Source organism: Budorcas taxicolor, chromosome 3, assembly GCF_023091745.1.
Source record: "Budorcas taxicolor isolate Tak-1 chromosome 3, Takin1.1, whole genome shotgun sequence".
Lineage (NCBI taxonomy): Eukaryota > Metazoa > Chordata > Mammalia > Artiodactyla > Bovidae > Budorcas > Budorcas taxicolor.
Window position 1 is genome coordinate 26233387 of NC_068912.1, and position 17818 is coordinate 26251204.

The 17818-nt window shown below is 37.8% G+C and overlaps 1 protein-coding gene across 1 annotated transcript in view; it reads right to left on the reverse strand.

Annotated features, from left to right (window-relative positions):
* MAN1A2 (mannosidase alpha class 1A member 2) overlaps positions 1-17818 on the reverse strand; it is a 152093-nt gene that overhangs the window by 93582 nt on the left and 40693 nt on the right. Inside the window, exons 2-3 of the mRNA XM_052637341.1 lie at positions 17084-17339; positions 3776-3872 (exon numbers count right to left, since the gene is read on the reverse strand). Coding sequence (XP_052493301.1) covers positions 3776-3872; positions 17084-17339 — 353 coding nt within the window. The remainder of the gene's footprint in view (positions 1-3775; positions 3873-17083; positions 17340-17818) is intronic.

The following is a 17818-nucleotide window of genomic DNA, read 5'->3' on the forward strand; positions in this document are numbered from 1 at the left end:
GGGTCGCTAAGAGTCGGACATGACTGAGCGACTTCACTTTCACCTTTCACTTTCATGCACTGGAGAAGGAAATGGCAACCCACTCCAGTGTTCTTGCCTGGAGAATCCCAAGGACTGGGGAGCCTGGTGGGCTGCCGTCTATGGGGTCGCACAGAGTCGGACAAGACTGAAGTGACTTAGCAGTAGCAGCCTTTTCTTAGTGTATGTGCAGTGAGAGAAAAGAGCTTGGGTGCTTCTTCATATTCTTTAAGGGTTCCATCCCTTTCTGATTAAGGCCCCTAGTTTAATCTTAATTACCTCCTAAACACTATATCTCCAAATACAGTCACATTGGGAGGTAGAGCTGCAATATGTGAATTTATGGGGCACAAGATTCAGCCTACAGGAGTATGCACTGTATAAATACTGTTGATGCTGCCACTAGTAATGTGTATGTAACTATTGTTATAGTAATGTGTATGTAACATACACATATACAAAGGAAAATACAGTTTTATTCACAAACCCAATTACAGAATCTCTAAAGCAAATAACTGACCTCATACCTCAATGAAAAGGTAAAAAATTTATTGGAAAACACTTAACTGATACTCATTACAAGATGATCCCTCAGAAATAGCAAACCAAAACTGACAAAATCTTCCTTCTGTACCAAGTGAAAAGACTAATTTTGTAAAGTCACCCTTTCCAACTCTCCTCTGTTCATGGGATTTTCCAGGCAAGAATACTGGAGTGGGTTGCCATTTCTTTCTTCATTTCCAACTCTAGGCTCCTTTAATTTCTATGATCTCACAAATAACTTTGTTTATCCAGTAAACCAGTTTAAGTGCTCCTAATGACCAGTCAGTGAGAACTCACCTGACAATAATCTGAATCTGTCATTGCCCTGGTCATCATTTACCAACCTAACCAAATAGTGACTACAAAGGTCACTTGTCAAGAAGTCTGACAAAAAGTACCACAAATTAAAACCACTTTTCATAAGGGAATTCCCTGTTGGCCCAGTAGTTAGGACTCCAAACTTTCACTGACATGGGCCTGGGTTCTATCCTTGGTCAGGGGACTAAAATCCTCCAAGCCACGTGGCGTGCAGCACAGCCGTAAATAAATAAATAGCAAAACCTCTTTCATAAAAATGCTATTTTTAAAAAGAGAAAACATTAAGTCAAAACTTACCCATTAGGATTTTAACAAAATCACATTCATTTAAGAAGGAAATGGGCTTGTCTGCTGGCTCAGATGGTAAAGAATCTGCCTGAAATGCAGGAGACCTGGGTTCGATCCATGGCTCGGGAAGATTGCCTGGAGAAGGGCATGGCTACCCACTCCAGTATTCTTGCCTGAAGAATTCCATGGACAGAGGAGACCGGCAAACTATATAGTCCATGAGATCGCAAAGAGTTTGACACAACAGAGCAACTAACACTTTCAGACTTTAAAAAAGAGACAACCATTTTGCTCACTAAATGAATTATACTGACTCATAAGGAATAAAATTTTAAGAAGTTACCTGAAAGCTCATTTATCTTTAAATTCGGCAAACAATCATACCTTACAGTAACTGATTAAGTAAATTAAGTTATTGATTACAGTCATGATTAAGTAAAACAAATGTATGTTTTTTACCTACTACATTGCCTAGAACCATACTATTTGATTAAGTCTTACTTACTATATTAGATGTTCTGAGCAATACGATTTAAAAAACTAAACAGAAAATTAACATCCAACTCATTTTCAAAGGGCTGAGTTTACCACTGAGTTTAATACAAATGGATGGTTAGTTGCAGAGAGGATCTAATTTTAATTAATCATTAAATATCTTCTACTGCGCTAATGTCTCACTGTTGCCTCCACAAAGCAATAGTAACTCTTAATTCTGTAACCTCTACTAAGGAAATAAACTATACTTCATTAAGTGATAGATGCTAAATTAAATGTCATATGTGAGATCTCTGGTGTCTTTCATTAGCTAAAGAAAAATTTTTTCCATTATTCCTCCATCCCAACATCTCTCAAACCCAGGAGAAATTATCTTTTTTAGTCATTTTCTTTTTTGACAGGAAACAATCAAGCATTGAAAAAAATATGAGATATCACTGCACAGGAAAAATTCTTCCACAGTCACAATAAAAAAATAGTTATTACTGTGGTGTTGCATTACAATTAGTGAAGATGACTGCATTGCATGTGACTGACAAATGTGCTTTCTGATTCCATTAGTATTTTCTTGCCTTCACCTACTGCTATTTAAAAGATACCCATCACATCAAGAAGCACCTATAATGAGAGAAAGATGTGAAGACTCTAAAGAACAACTTGGTAATTTTTAAGACTTATTCTTGGGTTAAGTAAAAGTTGTTAAAGTAGTGAACACTCTTTTAAACTGAGAAATTTAACAAGTGAACTGAACTCAAGTGAGGTAGAAAGTTATTAAATTCAAGTTAAATAAAAAGCTCTTCCCCAAACCTGCATCCACACACACACTGTCAATTTCTCCCTTGGAACTGTGAATATACTGCACATTTATTCAATTTACCAACTGAATCACCTTGGGCATGTTACTTTTTTTTTTTAAACATACATAGCTAACACTACTGGAATTTCCTATCCTTTTCCTCCTCTGTAATGTGTGAGTATCAGAATTGGGACTATGTTGAAGAAAAAGAATTACAAATAGGAAAGTACATTTCTTATACTAAAGAAAAACAATGCAGAAAATGCTTCAAAATACAAATAAATGACTAAAACATCTGTATGCAAATACAAAATTTATCACGTATCTGTGATAACTAAATCTTGAGTGAAACTTGCAAAAAACTACACCTTGCTTCAAATTACAGTTCCATAGAAATATAGTTGTTACTGTTGTTTAGTCACTTAAATTGTGTCTGACTCTTTTGTGACCCCATGGACTGACGCCCATGAGAAATAAAGAAGTCCTCCCCTTATCTCAAGGTGCCCAGATACCTGGAACCCTGGAGAGTACCAAACTCTACATGTTTTTTTCCTATACATACATATGTATAATCAAGTTTAATTTATAAATTAGGCACAGTATGAGATTGACAATAACCAATAATAAAATAGAATAATTATAATAATTTACTGCAATAAACATTATGTAGATGTGGTCTCTCTCTCTTCCTTAAAAGATCTTACTGTACAAACGTAAAGGCTTTTCCATCTTAACTAAGCACTTAATTGCACTACAGCCATAACCTGTGCAGTCTGAAGCACAATACTAAAACTAGCACAAATTTCCTTCCTCACAATTTCATGATTAGAATATTTATTCTTATCTGAGATCTTAACCGCAGCATACGGTCCTTATTAAGTGAAGAACTTTCATCTTTTCACTTAAAGAAAGTACTTTACAGTTTCTCTTTGGCAAATCCAAATTGCTGGCATCACTACTCTTGTGTTGTGGGGCTATTATTAAGTAAAATAAGGACTACCTGAACACAAGCACTGTGCTATCTCCACAGCTGATCTGATAACCCAGACAGATGGCTAACTAAGAGGATACACTGGACAAAGAGATGGTTCATACCATAGGCTGGAAAAGGCACAACATTTAAATTTATGAATTATTTCTGAAAATTTCCATTTAGTATTTTCAGACTGAGATTGACTATAAGTAAATAAAATAGGAAGAAAACAAAAGCTTAGATAAGCAGGGACTACTGTACTCAGGTTTTAGAAAGTAACTAAAAAGTTAGATCCTATTTTTAAAATGAAGGTAGAAAATGAAAACAGTAAAAAGTAACCTTACCAAATATATTAGTGGAGTGTCCTTTCCTTGCAATAGGTCTGAGTTCATTATGCCCCCATCCATATATCCTGTAATTATCCCAGGCATGTTTCATCATCTGAGAAAAGAAAAATTATAACCCATCAATTTACATTTTTCACAGCCTGTTATCCTTATATTTCATGCAATTTAAAGATTCTATTACTATATCCTTACACATTCTCCTGTATCTCCTACATTAGTATATTATTCTGTTAACATTGGTATCAATGTGAAAACATATATAATCATGTTTAACTTAAGTCTACACAACAGAACAAAAAATTAGGTGTAATGAAGAAGCTTTTTATCAAGGAGTAAAGTGTCTATTTGGCATTCTTTCCTTTTAGGAACTGCCAATCCTTTCAGAAACAGCTCCCCTTCCCTCGCTGTGACCATCACAGAGGTGTCAAAAATGGGCTCTGATTCCACAATCAATGAATACAGCCTGGCTAGAGTATCCCTAATCTTTAGACCAAAGATCAGCAAACTCTTCCTATAAAGTAAGCATTTTAGACTTTGAAGTCTGTATGTTATATAAGCTAACCACTAAACTCAGCTATTGCAGCAAAAAGCAGCCCTGGACAATATGTAAACAAATGAGCATGACTAGTAAAAAGAGGAAGCAGGCAGAATTTGGCCAGCAGGTTGTAGCCTGCCAATCCTTGACCTACACTAAGTGACTGGGTACATGAGATTCAGTAAAGACAATCAAGTCCTTTCACACATATTGCTATAGATACCATGAGACAAAGGACTCTCTTGTTTTGCAGTCTCAAGACCTTTGCAATATATAATCCTGGAGCTGATGGGGGCTAACTCTCCCAATATGGAGAAACGAAGTAACAAAAGAAAACAGACAGAGATATACATATCTGTTGACAATAACACCTATAGGGTTGGACTGAGCCAAATTTGAAGCCCTGGGTTAGAGCCCCTAAACTAATAAATATTTTTATATCAATTAGTTTGAACTGAGTTTCTTACAACCCAGTGAGTACTAAGCTATACAAGAGCAGAGTATTTAATTAAATATCAGTTGAATTATGTAATAGTAGCTTGTGGTGTATCAAACGTAATACTCATTAAAACATTTCTCAACTTTTTTTTGCAGCCTGCATTACTAAGACATGAAAACTAGGCAAAAATATTACAAGGAAATTAAAAATCAATATATCTTAAAAACAAAGATGCAAAATTCCTTAACAAAAATTAACAATACATAAAAAGGATACTACACAATGACCATGTGCAATTTAAGTCAGGAATATAAGTGGAATTTAACATTCAAAAACCCATCAATATATTTCACCATGTCAACAAATAAAAGGGAAAAAAAATACAATCATCTTTTAGATGTAGACAAAGCATCTGTAAAATTCAATACCCAGTCATGATTAAAAGAAAATAAACCTCTCAGAAAACTACAAGGCAACATCCTCAACTTACTAAAGGGCATCTTCAAAAAAAACCCTACAGCAGCCATCATACGTAATGGCAGAAGACCCTACTTCTAAGGTTGAAAACAAATCAAATACATGCATGCTCACCACTTCTTTCCAATAATATACTGAAAGTCCTAGCCAGTGCAAAAAGAAAAAGAACAAAAGGCATAAAAATCAAAACAGAAAAAGTACCTCTATTCACAAAGCATATGACTATGTACAAGGAAAACCCTAAGCAATCTTTAAAAGCCAATAAAACTGAAAGATGACTTCAGTAAAAAAAAAATTCAGGTTCAGCAAACTAAAATCAAATACATTTCTACATGCTAGTTATGATCAGAAATGGATATTCGAAAACAATTACATCTATAAAACATCAAAAAACATGAAATAGAATATGTGCAAGAAGTATACACTAAGACCTACAAAACACTGCTGCTAAGCAAAATTAAAGAAAACCAACAAGGGTCACTTGTTGAACAGTCACTGAACACTTTCTCACTCAGTACATTTGTAGGGCTTTTCTCCGATATGAGTTCGCTGGTGTTTTCTGAGGTGCATTCTGGCTGAAGGCTCTACCACATTCACTGCATTTATAAGGTTTCACTCCGGTATGAATCCTCTGGTGCTAAATAAGAGATAAGCTGAACGCACTGGTCACAGCAAACACCCTCTTCCAACAACACAAGAGAAGACTCTACACATGGACATCACCAGATGGTCAATACCAAAATCAGATTGATTATATTCTTTGCAGGCAAAGTTGCAGAAGCTCTATACAGTCAGCAAAAACAAGACAGGGGAGCTGACTGTGGCTCAGATCATGAACTTCTTATTGCAAAATTCAGACTTAAATTGAAAAAAAGGGAAAAAAACTAGACCATTCAGGTATGACCTAAATCAAATATCTTATGATAATATAGTGAAAGAGACAAATAGATTCAGAGGATTAGATCTGATAGACAGAGTGCCTGTAGAACTACAGATAGAGGCTCGTGACATTGTACAGGAAGCAGTGATCAAGACCATCCCCAAGAAAAAGAAATGCAAAAAGGCAAAATGGTTGTCTTATGAGGCCTTACAAATAGCTGAGAAAAGAAGAGAAGCTGAAGGAAAAGGAGAAAAGGAAAGATAAACCCATCTGAATGCAGAGTTCCAAAGAATAGCAAGGAGATATAATAAAGCCTTCCTCCATGATTAATGCAAAGAAACAGAGGAAAACAATAGAATGCGGAAGACTAGAGATCTCTTCAAGAAAATCAGAGATACCAAGGGAACTTTTCATGCAAAGATGGGCACCATTAAGAACAGAAATGGTATGGACTTAACAGAAGCAGAAGACATTAAGAAGAGGTGGCAAGAATACACAGCAGAACTATCCAAAAACTATCTTCATGACCCAGATAATCACGGTGGTGTGATCACTCACCTAGAGCCAGACATCCTGGAATGTGAAGTCAAGTGAGCCATAGGAAGCATCACCACAAACAAAGTTTGTGAAGGTGATAGAATTCCAATTGAGCTATTTCAAATTCTAAAAGATTATGCTGTGAAAGTGGTGCACTCAATATGCCAGCAAACTTGGAAAACTCAGCAGTGGCCACAGGACTGGAAAAGGTTCATCCCAATCCCAAAGAAAGGCAATGCCAAAGAATGTTCAAACTACCGCACAATTGCACTCATCTCACATGCTAGCAAAGTAATGCTCAAAATTCTCCAAGTCAGGCTTCAACAGTATGTGAACTGTGAACTTCCAGATGTTCAAGATGGATTTAGAAAAGACAGAGATCAAATTGCTGAAATTTGTTGGATCATCAAAAAAAGCCCAAGAGTTCCAGAAAAACATCTACTTCTGCTTTACTGACTACACCAAAGCTGACTGGGTGGATCACAATAAACTGGAAAATTCTTCAAGAGATGGGAATACCAGACCACCTGACCTACCTCCTGATAAATCTGTATGCAGCTCAAGAAGCAACAGTTAGAACCGGGCATGGAACAATAGACTGGTTTGAAATAGGAAAAGGAGCATGTCAAGGCTATATACTGTCACTCTGCTTATTTAACTTATATGCAGAGTACATCATACAAAATGCCAGGCTGGAAGAAGCACAAGCTGGAATCAAGATTGCTGGGAGAAATATCAATAACCTCAGATATGCAGATGATTCCACCCTTATGGCAGAAAGTGAAGAAGAACTAAAGAGCCTGTTGATGAAAGTGGAAGAAGAGACTGAAAAAGCTGGCTTAAAACTCAACATTCAGAAAACTAAGATCATGGCATCTGGTCCCATCACTTCATGGCAAATAGATGGGGAAATAATGGAAACAGTGAGAAACTTTATTTTTTAGGGCTCCAAAATCACAGTAGATGGTGACTGCAGCCATGAAATTAAAAGATACTTGCTCCTTGTAAGAAAAGCTATGACCAACCTAGACAGCATATTAAAAAGCAGAGACATTTGCCAACAAAAGTCCATTTAGTCAAAGCTATGGTTTTTCCAGTAGTCATGTATGGATGTGATAGCTGGACTATAAAGAAAACTGAGTACCGAAAAATTGATGCTTTTGAACTGTGGTGTTGGAGAAGACTCTTTAGAGTCCCTCAGACTGGAAGGAGATTCAACCAGTCCATCCTAAAGGAAATCAGTCCTGAATATTCATTTGAAGCTGAAACTCCAAACTCTGGCCACCTGATTTGAAGAACTGACTCATCTGAAAAGACCCTGATGTTGGGAAAGAGTGATGGCAGGAGGAGAAGGGAATGACAGAGGATGAGATAGTTGGATGGCGTTCCGATTCAATGGACATTAGTTTGAGTAAGTTCCAGGAGTTGGTGATGGACAGGAAGCCTGGTGTGCTGCAGTTCATGGGGTCGCAAAGAATTGGACACAACTAAGAGAGTGAACTGAACTGAACTAAGTGGATTGATATAACATGCTCAGGTAATGAAAGACTCAAGTGTTGCTTTCTTTTTCTTTAATGTTGTCGATGAATTTCAATCAAAATTACAGCAACCTTTTATTTTCACAGAAAAGTTAATTCTATAAAGGCAAAGGACTTAGAATGATGAAACAAATTTTAAAAAAAAACAAAGTTGGAGGACCTGATTTCAAAACTTACTATAAAAGTTATAGTAATCAACACAGTGTCATATTCTCATTAAGAACAGGCATACAGATTATTGAGTAGAAAGAATAACATCTGATTCTGTCAACCAATTTTGAACAAAACAGTCAAGGTAATTCAATCAAAAAAGGATAATCTTTCAAGAATAATGTTAGAACACTAAAATGTCCACCCTATGAGGAAAAATGAAATATAATCTCTACTTCACATAATAAACAAAAAAAATTAACTCACAATAGATCACAGACTGAAATATCAAAACTAAAACACGCCCATACAAAGACTTATATACAAATGTACATAGCAATTTTATTCCTAACAGCCAAAAACTGGGCCAAATTTTGAACAAATAAATGGTCAATAGGTGAATAAGTAAAACAAATCATGGTATATCTATACAGTGGAATAATACTGTATCATTTGAGATTCATGGAACGAATTTCAAAAACATGCTGAACAAAAGCCCAGAAATAAAATATCACATCCTTATGATTCCATTTGATTGAAACTCTATCAAAGACAAATCTAATCTTAAATGACTAAAAGCAGATCAGTAGTTGCCTGGGGCCAAGGAATCGGGTGAACTGACTAAAGAGGGACACAAACGATTTCGAGATGATGGATGTATTCACAGCTACTGCAATTGTTACACCGGTGTGTAAAACTGTCCAAACTCATCAAGCTGAACTCTTAAAATAGACACATTTTATGGTACATAAAATATGTCTCAATAATGTTGAATTTTTAAAAAATCTAACAGCCTGTCCTATTTTCCTCATTTTCTTAACTTTCCCTTTTCCTAAGCCAATTACTTAAACTCTTCCACCTGTTTTTCTATTTACCACTGTATAGTTTACCAGGCGATTTCTTGATTTAAAAAAAAGTTTTAGCTATTTACTACATTCCCCTGTAGTTAATTTAGCTTTCTTATAAACTATTAACCCACCCCTATACATACTTTTCCATTTATATTCCCTGTCTCACTCTTTCAATATAGTTAAGTTTTTTTCTTATATTACTATTGACATATTAATTTGTTCAACTTTTGTTTTCTGTGCTGTTAATTACTGGTCTGAAGTTTGGTGGGGTTTATTGTTGATGTAGTTTTAGTAAAATTATTAATTTACTTCCAAATTAAATGAGTTTCAAAACCTCTCTCAAAATAATCAAACACATCAGAAAACTGTCAGTTTCACTTTTTTCTCTGATAAATCCTTTCTGAGGCTCTTTCCTCCCACTCTAAAGGGGAGTTTCATTCTCTCTACCTGAAGCACAGCCAACATCCTACATTCCAACATCCACATCCAACATCCTGATTCCCATTTTCACAATCCTGACAGTGCCCTTGCTTTCTCTAGTGACAGATCACCTGTTTCCAAAATCACTTTATATCCCTATTTTTATGCTGAAGCATATTTTCTAGTAGCAATCTGACAAAATGCCTAAAAATATCTTTCCCTCAGATCTGAGTCATAATTTGGCTGAATACATAATTCTTTCTAAGCCTTAGCTCCACACTCTTTCAGTTTCTAATATTACTGTTGAAGAATCTAATGTGCCATTATACACAATCCGAATCTTTTGGGTGGAACTATTTTTTTTCTCTATAAACTTTTAGGATCTGTTATGCCACTTTTTCTAAAATTTTCTGAAACTTCATTTTCTTTTCTAAAATTTCAGTAGGAACCTTTGAACTGTGTCTCTGAATTCTTCCCCTCTATTTTCCATGTTCTCTTTTCAAAACCACTAATCAATCATTTATTAGATGTTGCAGACTGATCTTTTCATTTTTCTTATTTTCTCAACCTTTTGTGACACAACTGAGCGACTGAACTGAACTGAACTTTGTCCTTCTGAGAAAGATGCTCAATTTTATCTTCCAATTCCTCTCTTGAATTTTAAAACTATCACATTTTTATTTTCCAAGAACTCTTTCTTATTCTGTAAATGTTCCTTTTTATAACTAGTTTGCATTTTATAAATTTAATTTTTTGGCACTCTAAAGATGTTAATTCTTTTTAGGTATATGTATTCTGGTCCCTGCATTGTTTCTGTATCCTCTAAATTCTTTTCTTCCATTTCTCTCATGTAACAAACTTTCTTTACATGTCAGGTAGTCTTTGGTTTGCTCTTCACATATGAGTAAAGCACTTATAAAACAATCAAAGGCTATCAATGAACAGGCCAGACTTGTTGACTGAATTTCATCTTAGGGAGATCAGGTGAAATGCAGGTGGCATTTTATTAAAGAACAGAGTAGCTCTCTCCTCTTGTGCCAGTCATAGTCAGGTCTCCCCAGAGAAAAATCCTTCATTTTCCTGCTTACTGAAAATAAATTTGATTAGCAGAATTTTAAAAGTCTAGCAGAATAAAGCTGTCTCAATATTCAGAATCCATTTTTCACTTAATGTTCTCCACCTCCAACACTCTTCATTTTTTTATAATAACTTCTGCCCTTTCCCCTCAGCCATACCATACCTGCTGCTAAGTCACTTCAGTCGTGTCCGACTCTGACCCCATACACGGCAGCCCACCAGCCTCCCCCATCCCTGGGATTCTCCAGGCTAGAACACTGGAGTGGGTTGCCATTTCCTTCTCCAATGCATGAAAGTGAAAAGTGAAAGTGAAGTCGCTCAGTCGTGTCCGACTCTTAGCGACCCCATGGACTGCAGCCCACCAGGCTCCTCTGTCCATGGGATTTGCCAGGCAAGAGTACTGGAGTGGGGTGCCACTGCCTTCTCCCTGGCATTTCCCAAATCTAGATCTTCTCTAATTCATCCATCCAAAAGTAAACTTTTAGTTTTCTTTTGGGAAAGGGAGGACAGTATCCAGGATGCTTAGGAGAATTGGAGATTTAGGGGTTAAAAGCTCCTTTTAAAACTTTCAAACAATGCTTTTCCAGCTGTATTTTAGACCTCTGTCTTCAGAAGTAAATAGTCCTTTAATTCTTGAAACTTTCAGATATTCTGCAGGTAATGCACATCACCTTGCCTCTTATTAGCATCTTCCCCTGCAGGTTAGGTCTCAACTTTCTCTCCGTGTTAAGACATCAACCATAATCTTTAACAGGACCCTACACAGGGATTCTTAACAAGTTTTATGTTAATCTACAAGAACACTAGATAACGCAATGTTATCTAAAGGATTCACTCAGCAGGTCTGGGTTGTCCAAACCCTGCACATCTTCAGAAAAGATTTGGCCTAAGCCAGCCTCCTGGAAAATAACCTCTAAACCTTTATTATTCTGCCTGTTAAGAGCATTTTTGTTTACCTAAAGCCTTGAGTCATGTCAGACAGTTTATGCTAATAATGTGATTTATGTGAGGACCTTGAACCACATGGAATCAGCCTGATCTCTGGAGGGATTGGAGAATTAACACTACATGGGCTTAATTAAGACTACATGGGCCAAGCCTACATGGGCTTCCCTGGTGGCTCAGATGGTAAAGAATCTGCCTTCAATTAGGGAGACCTGGGTTTGATCCCTGGTTGGGAAGATCCCCTGGAGAGGGGCATGACAACCCACTCCAGTATTCTTACCAAGAGAATCCCCATGAACAAAGGCGCCTGGTGGGCTACAGTCCATGGGGTCACAAAGAGTTGGACACAACTGAGCGACTAAGCACAGCACAAGCAACAGATTTCCCAACCTGGGGATCTGGCAAAGGGACTGAGAACCCCCAGGAAATCTGACTTTGGAGGCCAATGGGATTTGATTATAGAATTTCTGCAGGACTGGGGAAACAAACTCTTAGAGGGCACAAACAAACCTTTAGCAGACCAGGAGCCAAAACAAAGAAACAGAGTCTCCACAAGGAGCAAACTTGCCTGTGAGTGTCCAGCAGTCTCCAGCAGATGTGTGGATCAACAGTGGCCTGCTATGGGGTCAGAGACACTGAATACAACAATGTGTGCACAAGTCCTTTTGAAGGAGGCCACCATTACCATCATTACCTCTACCACAGTTTCATCTCAGGCCAAACAAAAGGGAGGGAACAGAGCCCGGGCCATCAACAGGAAATTGGATTAAACATTTACTGAGCAAGGCCCCACCAATCAGACGCAATTTCACCCCTAGTCAATCTCTCCCATCAAGAAGCTTCCATAAGTCTCTTGTCCTTATCCATCAGAGGGCAGAGAGAATGAAAACCACAATCACAGAAAACTAACCAAACTGATCACATGGATCACAGCCTTGTCTAACTCAATGAAACTATAAGCCATGCCACGTAGGGCCACCCAACACAGACAAGTCATGGTGAAGAGTTCTGACAAAACATGGTCCACTGGAGAAGGGAATGGAAAACCACTTCAGTATTCTTGCCTTGAGAACCCCATGAACAGTATGAAAATGCAAAAAGAAATGACACTGAAAGGTGAACTCCCCAGACTGATAGGTGCTCAATATGCAACTAGAAAAAAGTGAGAAATAACTCCAGAAAGAATGAAGAGACAAAGTAAGAGCAAAAACAATGCCCAGTAGTGGATGTGACTGGTGATGGAAGTTAAGTCTGATGCTGTAAAGAACAATATTCCATTGAAACCTGGAATGCAGTCCAGGAATCAAGGTAAACTGGAAGTGGTCCAACAGGAGATGGCAAGAGTGAGCACCGACATTTTAGGAATCAGTGAACTAAAATGGACCAGAATGGGCAAATTAAATTCAGATGATCATTATATCTACTACTGTGGGCAAGAATCCCTTAAAAGCAATGGAGTAGCCCTAACAGTCAAGAGTCTGAAATGCAGTACTGGGTACAATCTCAAATATGAAAAGAATGATCTCTGTTCGTTTCCAAGGCAAATCATTCAATATCATAGTAATCCAAGCCTATGACCCAACCACTAATGCCAAAGAAGCTAAAGCAGAACAGCTCTATGATCACATACAAGACCTTTTAGAACTAACATCCGGAAAAGATGTCCTTTTCATCACAGCGGACTGGAATGCAAAAGTAGGAAGTCAAGAGATACCTGGAGTAACGGGAAAATTTGGCCTTGGAGTACAAAATGAAGCAGGGCAAAGGCAAACAGAGTTTTGCCAAAAGAATGCACTGATCATAGCAAACATCCTCCTCCAAAAACACAAGAGACTACTCTACACATGGACACCACGAGGTGGCCAAGACCAAAATCACATTAAATATATTCTCTGCAGCTGAAGATGGAGAAGCTCTACACAGTCAGCAAAAAAAAAACACCAGAGGTGACTATAGCTCAGATCATGATCTCCTTACTGTAAAATTCAAGACTTAAAGTGAAAAAAGTAGGGAAAATTACTAGATCATTCGGGTATGACTTAAACAAAATCCCTTATGATTATACAGGAGAAGTGACAAATAGATTCAAGGGATTAGAACTGATAAGAGTGCCTGAAGAACTATGGACAGAGGTTCATGACCTTGTACAGGAAGCAGTGATCAAGACCATCCCCAAGAAAAAGAAATGCAAAAAGGCAAAATGGTTTTCTGAGGAGGCCTTAAAAGATCTGAGAAAAGAAGAGAAGCTAAAGGCAAAGGAGAAAAGGAAAGATATACCCATCTGAATGCAGAGTTCCAAAAATTAGCTAAGAGAGATAAGAAAGCCTTCCTCCATGATCAATGCAAATAAATAGAGGAAAACAATAGAATGGGAAAGACTACAGATCTCTTCAAGAGAATTAGAGATACCAAGGGAACATTTCATGCAAAGATGGGCTCAATAAAGGACAGAAATGGTATGGACCTAACAGAAGCAGAAAGATCTTCATGATCCAGATAACCACGATGGTGTGATCAGTCACCTAGAATCATACATCCTGGAGTGCAAAGTCAAGTGGGCCTTAGGAAGCAACACTCTAAACAAAGCTAGTGGAGGTGACGGAATTCCAGTTGAGTTACTTCAAGTCCTAAAAGATGATGCTGTGAAAGTGCTGCACTCAATATGCCAGCAAATTTGGAAGTCAGCAGCAGCCACAGGACTGGAAAAGGTCAGTTTTCATTCCAATCCCAAAGAAGAACAATGCCAAAGAATGCTCAAACTACCACACAACTGCACTCATCCCACATGCTAGCAAAGTAATGCTCAAAATTCTGCAAGCCAGGCTTCAATGGTATGTGAACTGTGAATCCTGATGTTCAAGCTGGATTTAGAACATGCAGAGGAACCAGAGATCAAACTGCCAATTTCCACTGGATCATAGAAAGAAGCAAGAGAGTTCTAGAAAAACATCTACTTCTGCTTTATTGACTATGCCAAAGCCTTTGACTGTGTGGATCACAACAAACTGGGGAAAATTCTTCAAGAGATAGGAATACCAGACCACCTGACCTGCCTCTTAAGTAATCTGTATGCAGGTCAGGAAGCAACAGTTAGAACTGGACATGGAACAACAGACTGGTTTCAAATAGGAAAAGGAGTACGTCAAGACTGTATATTGTCACCCTGCTTATTTAACTTACATGCAGAGTACATCATGAGAAACTCTGGGCTGGAAGAAACACTGGAATCAAGATTGCTGGGAGAAATATCAATAACCTCAGATATGCAGATGACACGACCCTTATGGCAGGAAGTGAAGAAGAACTGAAGAGCCTCTTGATGAAAGTGAAAGAGAAGAGTGAAAAAGCTGGCTTAAAACTCATCATTCAAAAAATGAAGATCATGGCATACGGTCCCAGCACATCATGGCTAATAGATGGGGAAACAATGGAAACAGTGACAGGTTTTATTTTTCAGTGACAGGGCTCCAGAATCACTGCAGATGGTGACTGCAGCCATGAAATTAAAAGACGCTCGCTCCCTGAAGACAAGTTATCACCAACCTAGACTGCATATTAATGAGCAGAGACATTACTTAGCCAACAAAGGTCCATCTAGTCAAAGCTATGTTTTTTCCAGTAGTCATGTATGGATATGAGAGTTGGACTATAAAGAAAGCTGAGCACCAAAGAATTGATGCTCTTGAACTCTGGTGCTGGAGAAGACTCTCTTTCAGAGAGTCCCTTGGACTGCAAGGAGATCAAATAATCAGTCCTCAAGGAAATCAGTCCTGAGTATTTATTTGAGGGACTGAGAATGAAGCTGAAACTCCAATACTTTGGCCACCTGATGCGAAGAACTGACTCACTGGAAAAGACCCTGACGCTGGGAAAGATTGAAGGCAGAAAGAGAAGGGGATGACAGAGGATGAGATGGCTGGATGACATCACTGACTCGATGGGCATGAGCTTGAGCAAGCTTCAGGAGTTGGTGATGGACAGGGAAGCCTGGCATGCTGCAATCCATGGGGTCAAAAAGAGTCAGACACAACTAAGTGACTGAACTGAATAAAAAAATGATTATTAAAAAAACCAAAAACCTGGACACCAAGGCTCAGGTTTACTTCTCTGGTTGGTAATACATCACACACACTGCCACACATCATTTCTGGGAGAATTAAGCACTGTCCATATCACTCCACTGTGAGAAGACAATGAGAAGCTTTTGCCTGGTCTCTACTGGACTTTGTCCTATATGCCTTTTCTATTTATTTTAACCTGTATGATTTCAATGAATAAACCATAAATACAACAGTTTGCTAAGTTCTGTGAATACGCTCAGTGAATCACTGAACCTGTGAGTGGTACTGGGTCCCCAGGGAATCCTGACATGCTGCAGTCCATGGGGTTGCAAAGAGTCGGACACGACTGAGCGACTGAATTGAACTGAAACACACAGTATTATCTATGTGAATTATTATGTACATCAGAAAGTATTTCAATAAATTCTCATGGCATTAAAAAAAAATTATCAAAGTTTCCTCAACACTGCCCCAAGATGCCACAAGCACCCTGAGCACAAAACATAGAATCCAGAGTAAGGCAAAATCAAAGTACATATCTTATACTAATTCATAAAGGAATGCTTAAAATACCTGCAAATCTTCCATATTCATTACTAGAATATATCCTAATAGATATCTATTTGAACTAAACTTATTGTCTTATGTTATGATAAATAATCAATTCAAAATCTGTTTCTTCACAACAGTAAAACTAAAACTCTACCCAGCATTAGCAGGATTTCTAATTAACAAAGTTCTGCTAAAACATTCACTAGATTTTTTTCTCATTCTGGTATTTTATCTCCAAAGAACCCCTAGAATAACAAAACTGAAAGACTCCTGAGACCAAACAAATTTCAAAAATGTTGAAATCAATCCTTCCCCATTCAATCCACTGAGACTCTTTGGAAAGATGTGTTCCTAATCTGCAGCATGGGTAAGTGGTACCACGACAGGTTCATTGGAAGATGGTACATATAAAGCTAGCTCTTTAGAAACTTGCTAACTTTTCAGAAACTAGTAACCAGCACAGGTCCTGGAAAACGGATACTTATGAAATTTCTTATTAAATGATAAACTGTTTATGGGTCTATTCTACATTATTTATAAAATATTAAGTATCAAAAGTTCTCTGAACACAAGATAAGCAGCATAACTGTCCAAACAACATCATATCAAAAATTGTAAGTATCCTATAATTATGTTATGAATGATATTAAGAGAGAGTTTTAGCACTTGATGCCATCTTTCAAACTGAACTACAATTCTGACCTCAAAACAAACAATTTGATCAAAGTATGACAAAGTTTGTACCACAGATGGCATAAATACAGATAGACAGATAAACTTACACCCAGTCAAATGCATACCTATATCCCTAACCACCCCATATTACAAATCTCAGCTTATTACCTCTTTAATTTTTTCCCTTTTCTCTCTTAGATCATTATCTTCTGGGTCTCCACCATGTGTTCCTATAAGGTTTGGTATAGGAACTGCTGGCAGTGGCTTTTTCTCTCTTATCTTCATTTCTTGGACTACCTTATTTTTCTCTGTCTGTATTTCTGCTCGGATTTCCTCTCTTGACTTTTTTAATTTTTCTTTTGCTTCTTCTAGAGCCTTCTCGTGATCAGCTCGAATTTTATTTCTCAAACGTTCTTCTTCTTCCCTGTAAGAAGAGGAGAAAAATAAATACAAAACTTAAAGCGTCCTTCACCAAACCTTGATAGTTGTTTTCTACTCCTGCCATCAAAAAGAAGGAACAACCCATGAGACAGACTTGGATCCAACTACACAAGTGAAAGTCGCTCAGTCGTGTCTGACTCTTTGAGTCCCCATGAACTATATAGTTGGAGAAGGAAATGGCAACCCACTCCAGTATTCTGGCCTAGAGTATCCCGTGGACAGAGGAGCCTGGTGGGCTGCTATCAATGGGGTCGCACAGAGTCAGACACAACTGAAGTGACTTAGCATGCATGCATGCATTGGAGAAGGAAATGGCAACCCACTCCAGTATTCTTGACTGGAGAATCCCAGGGACAGAGGAGCCTGGTGGGCTGCTGTCTTTGGGGTCACACAGGGTCGGACATGACTGAAGTGACTTAGCAGCAGCAGAACTCTACAGTCCATGGAAGTCTCCAGGGCAGA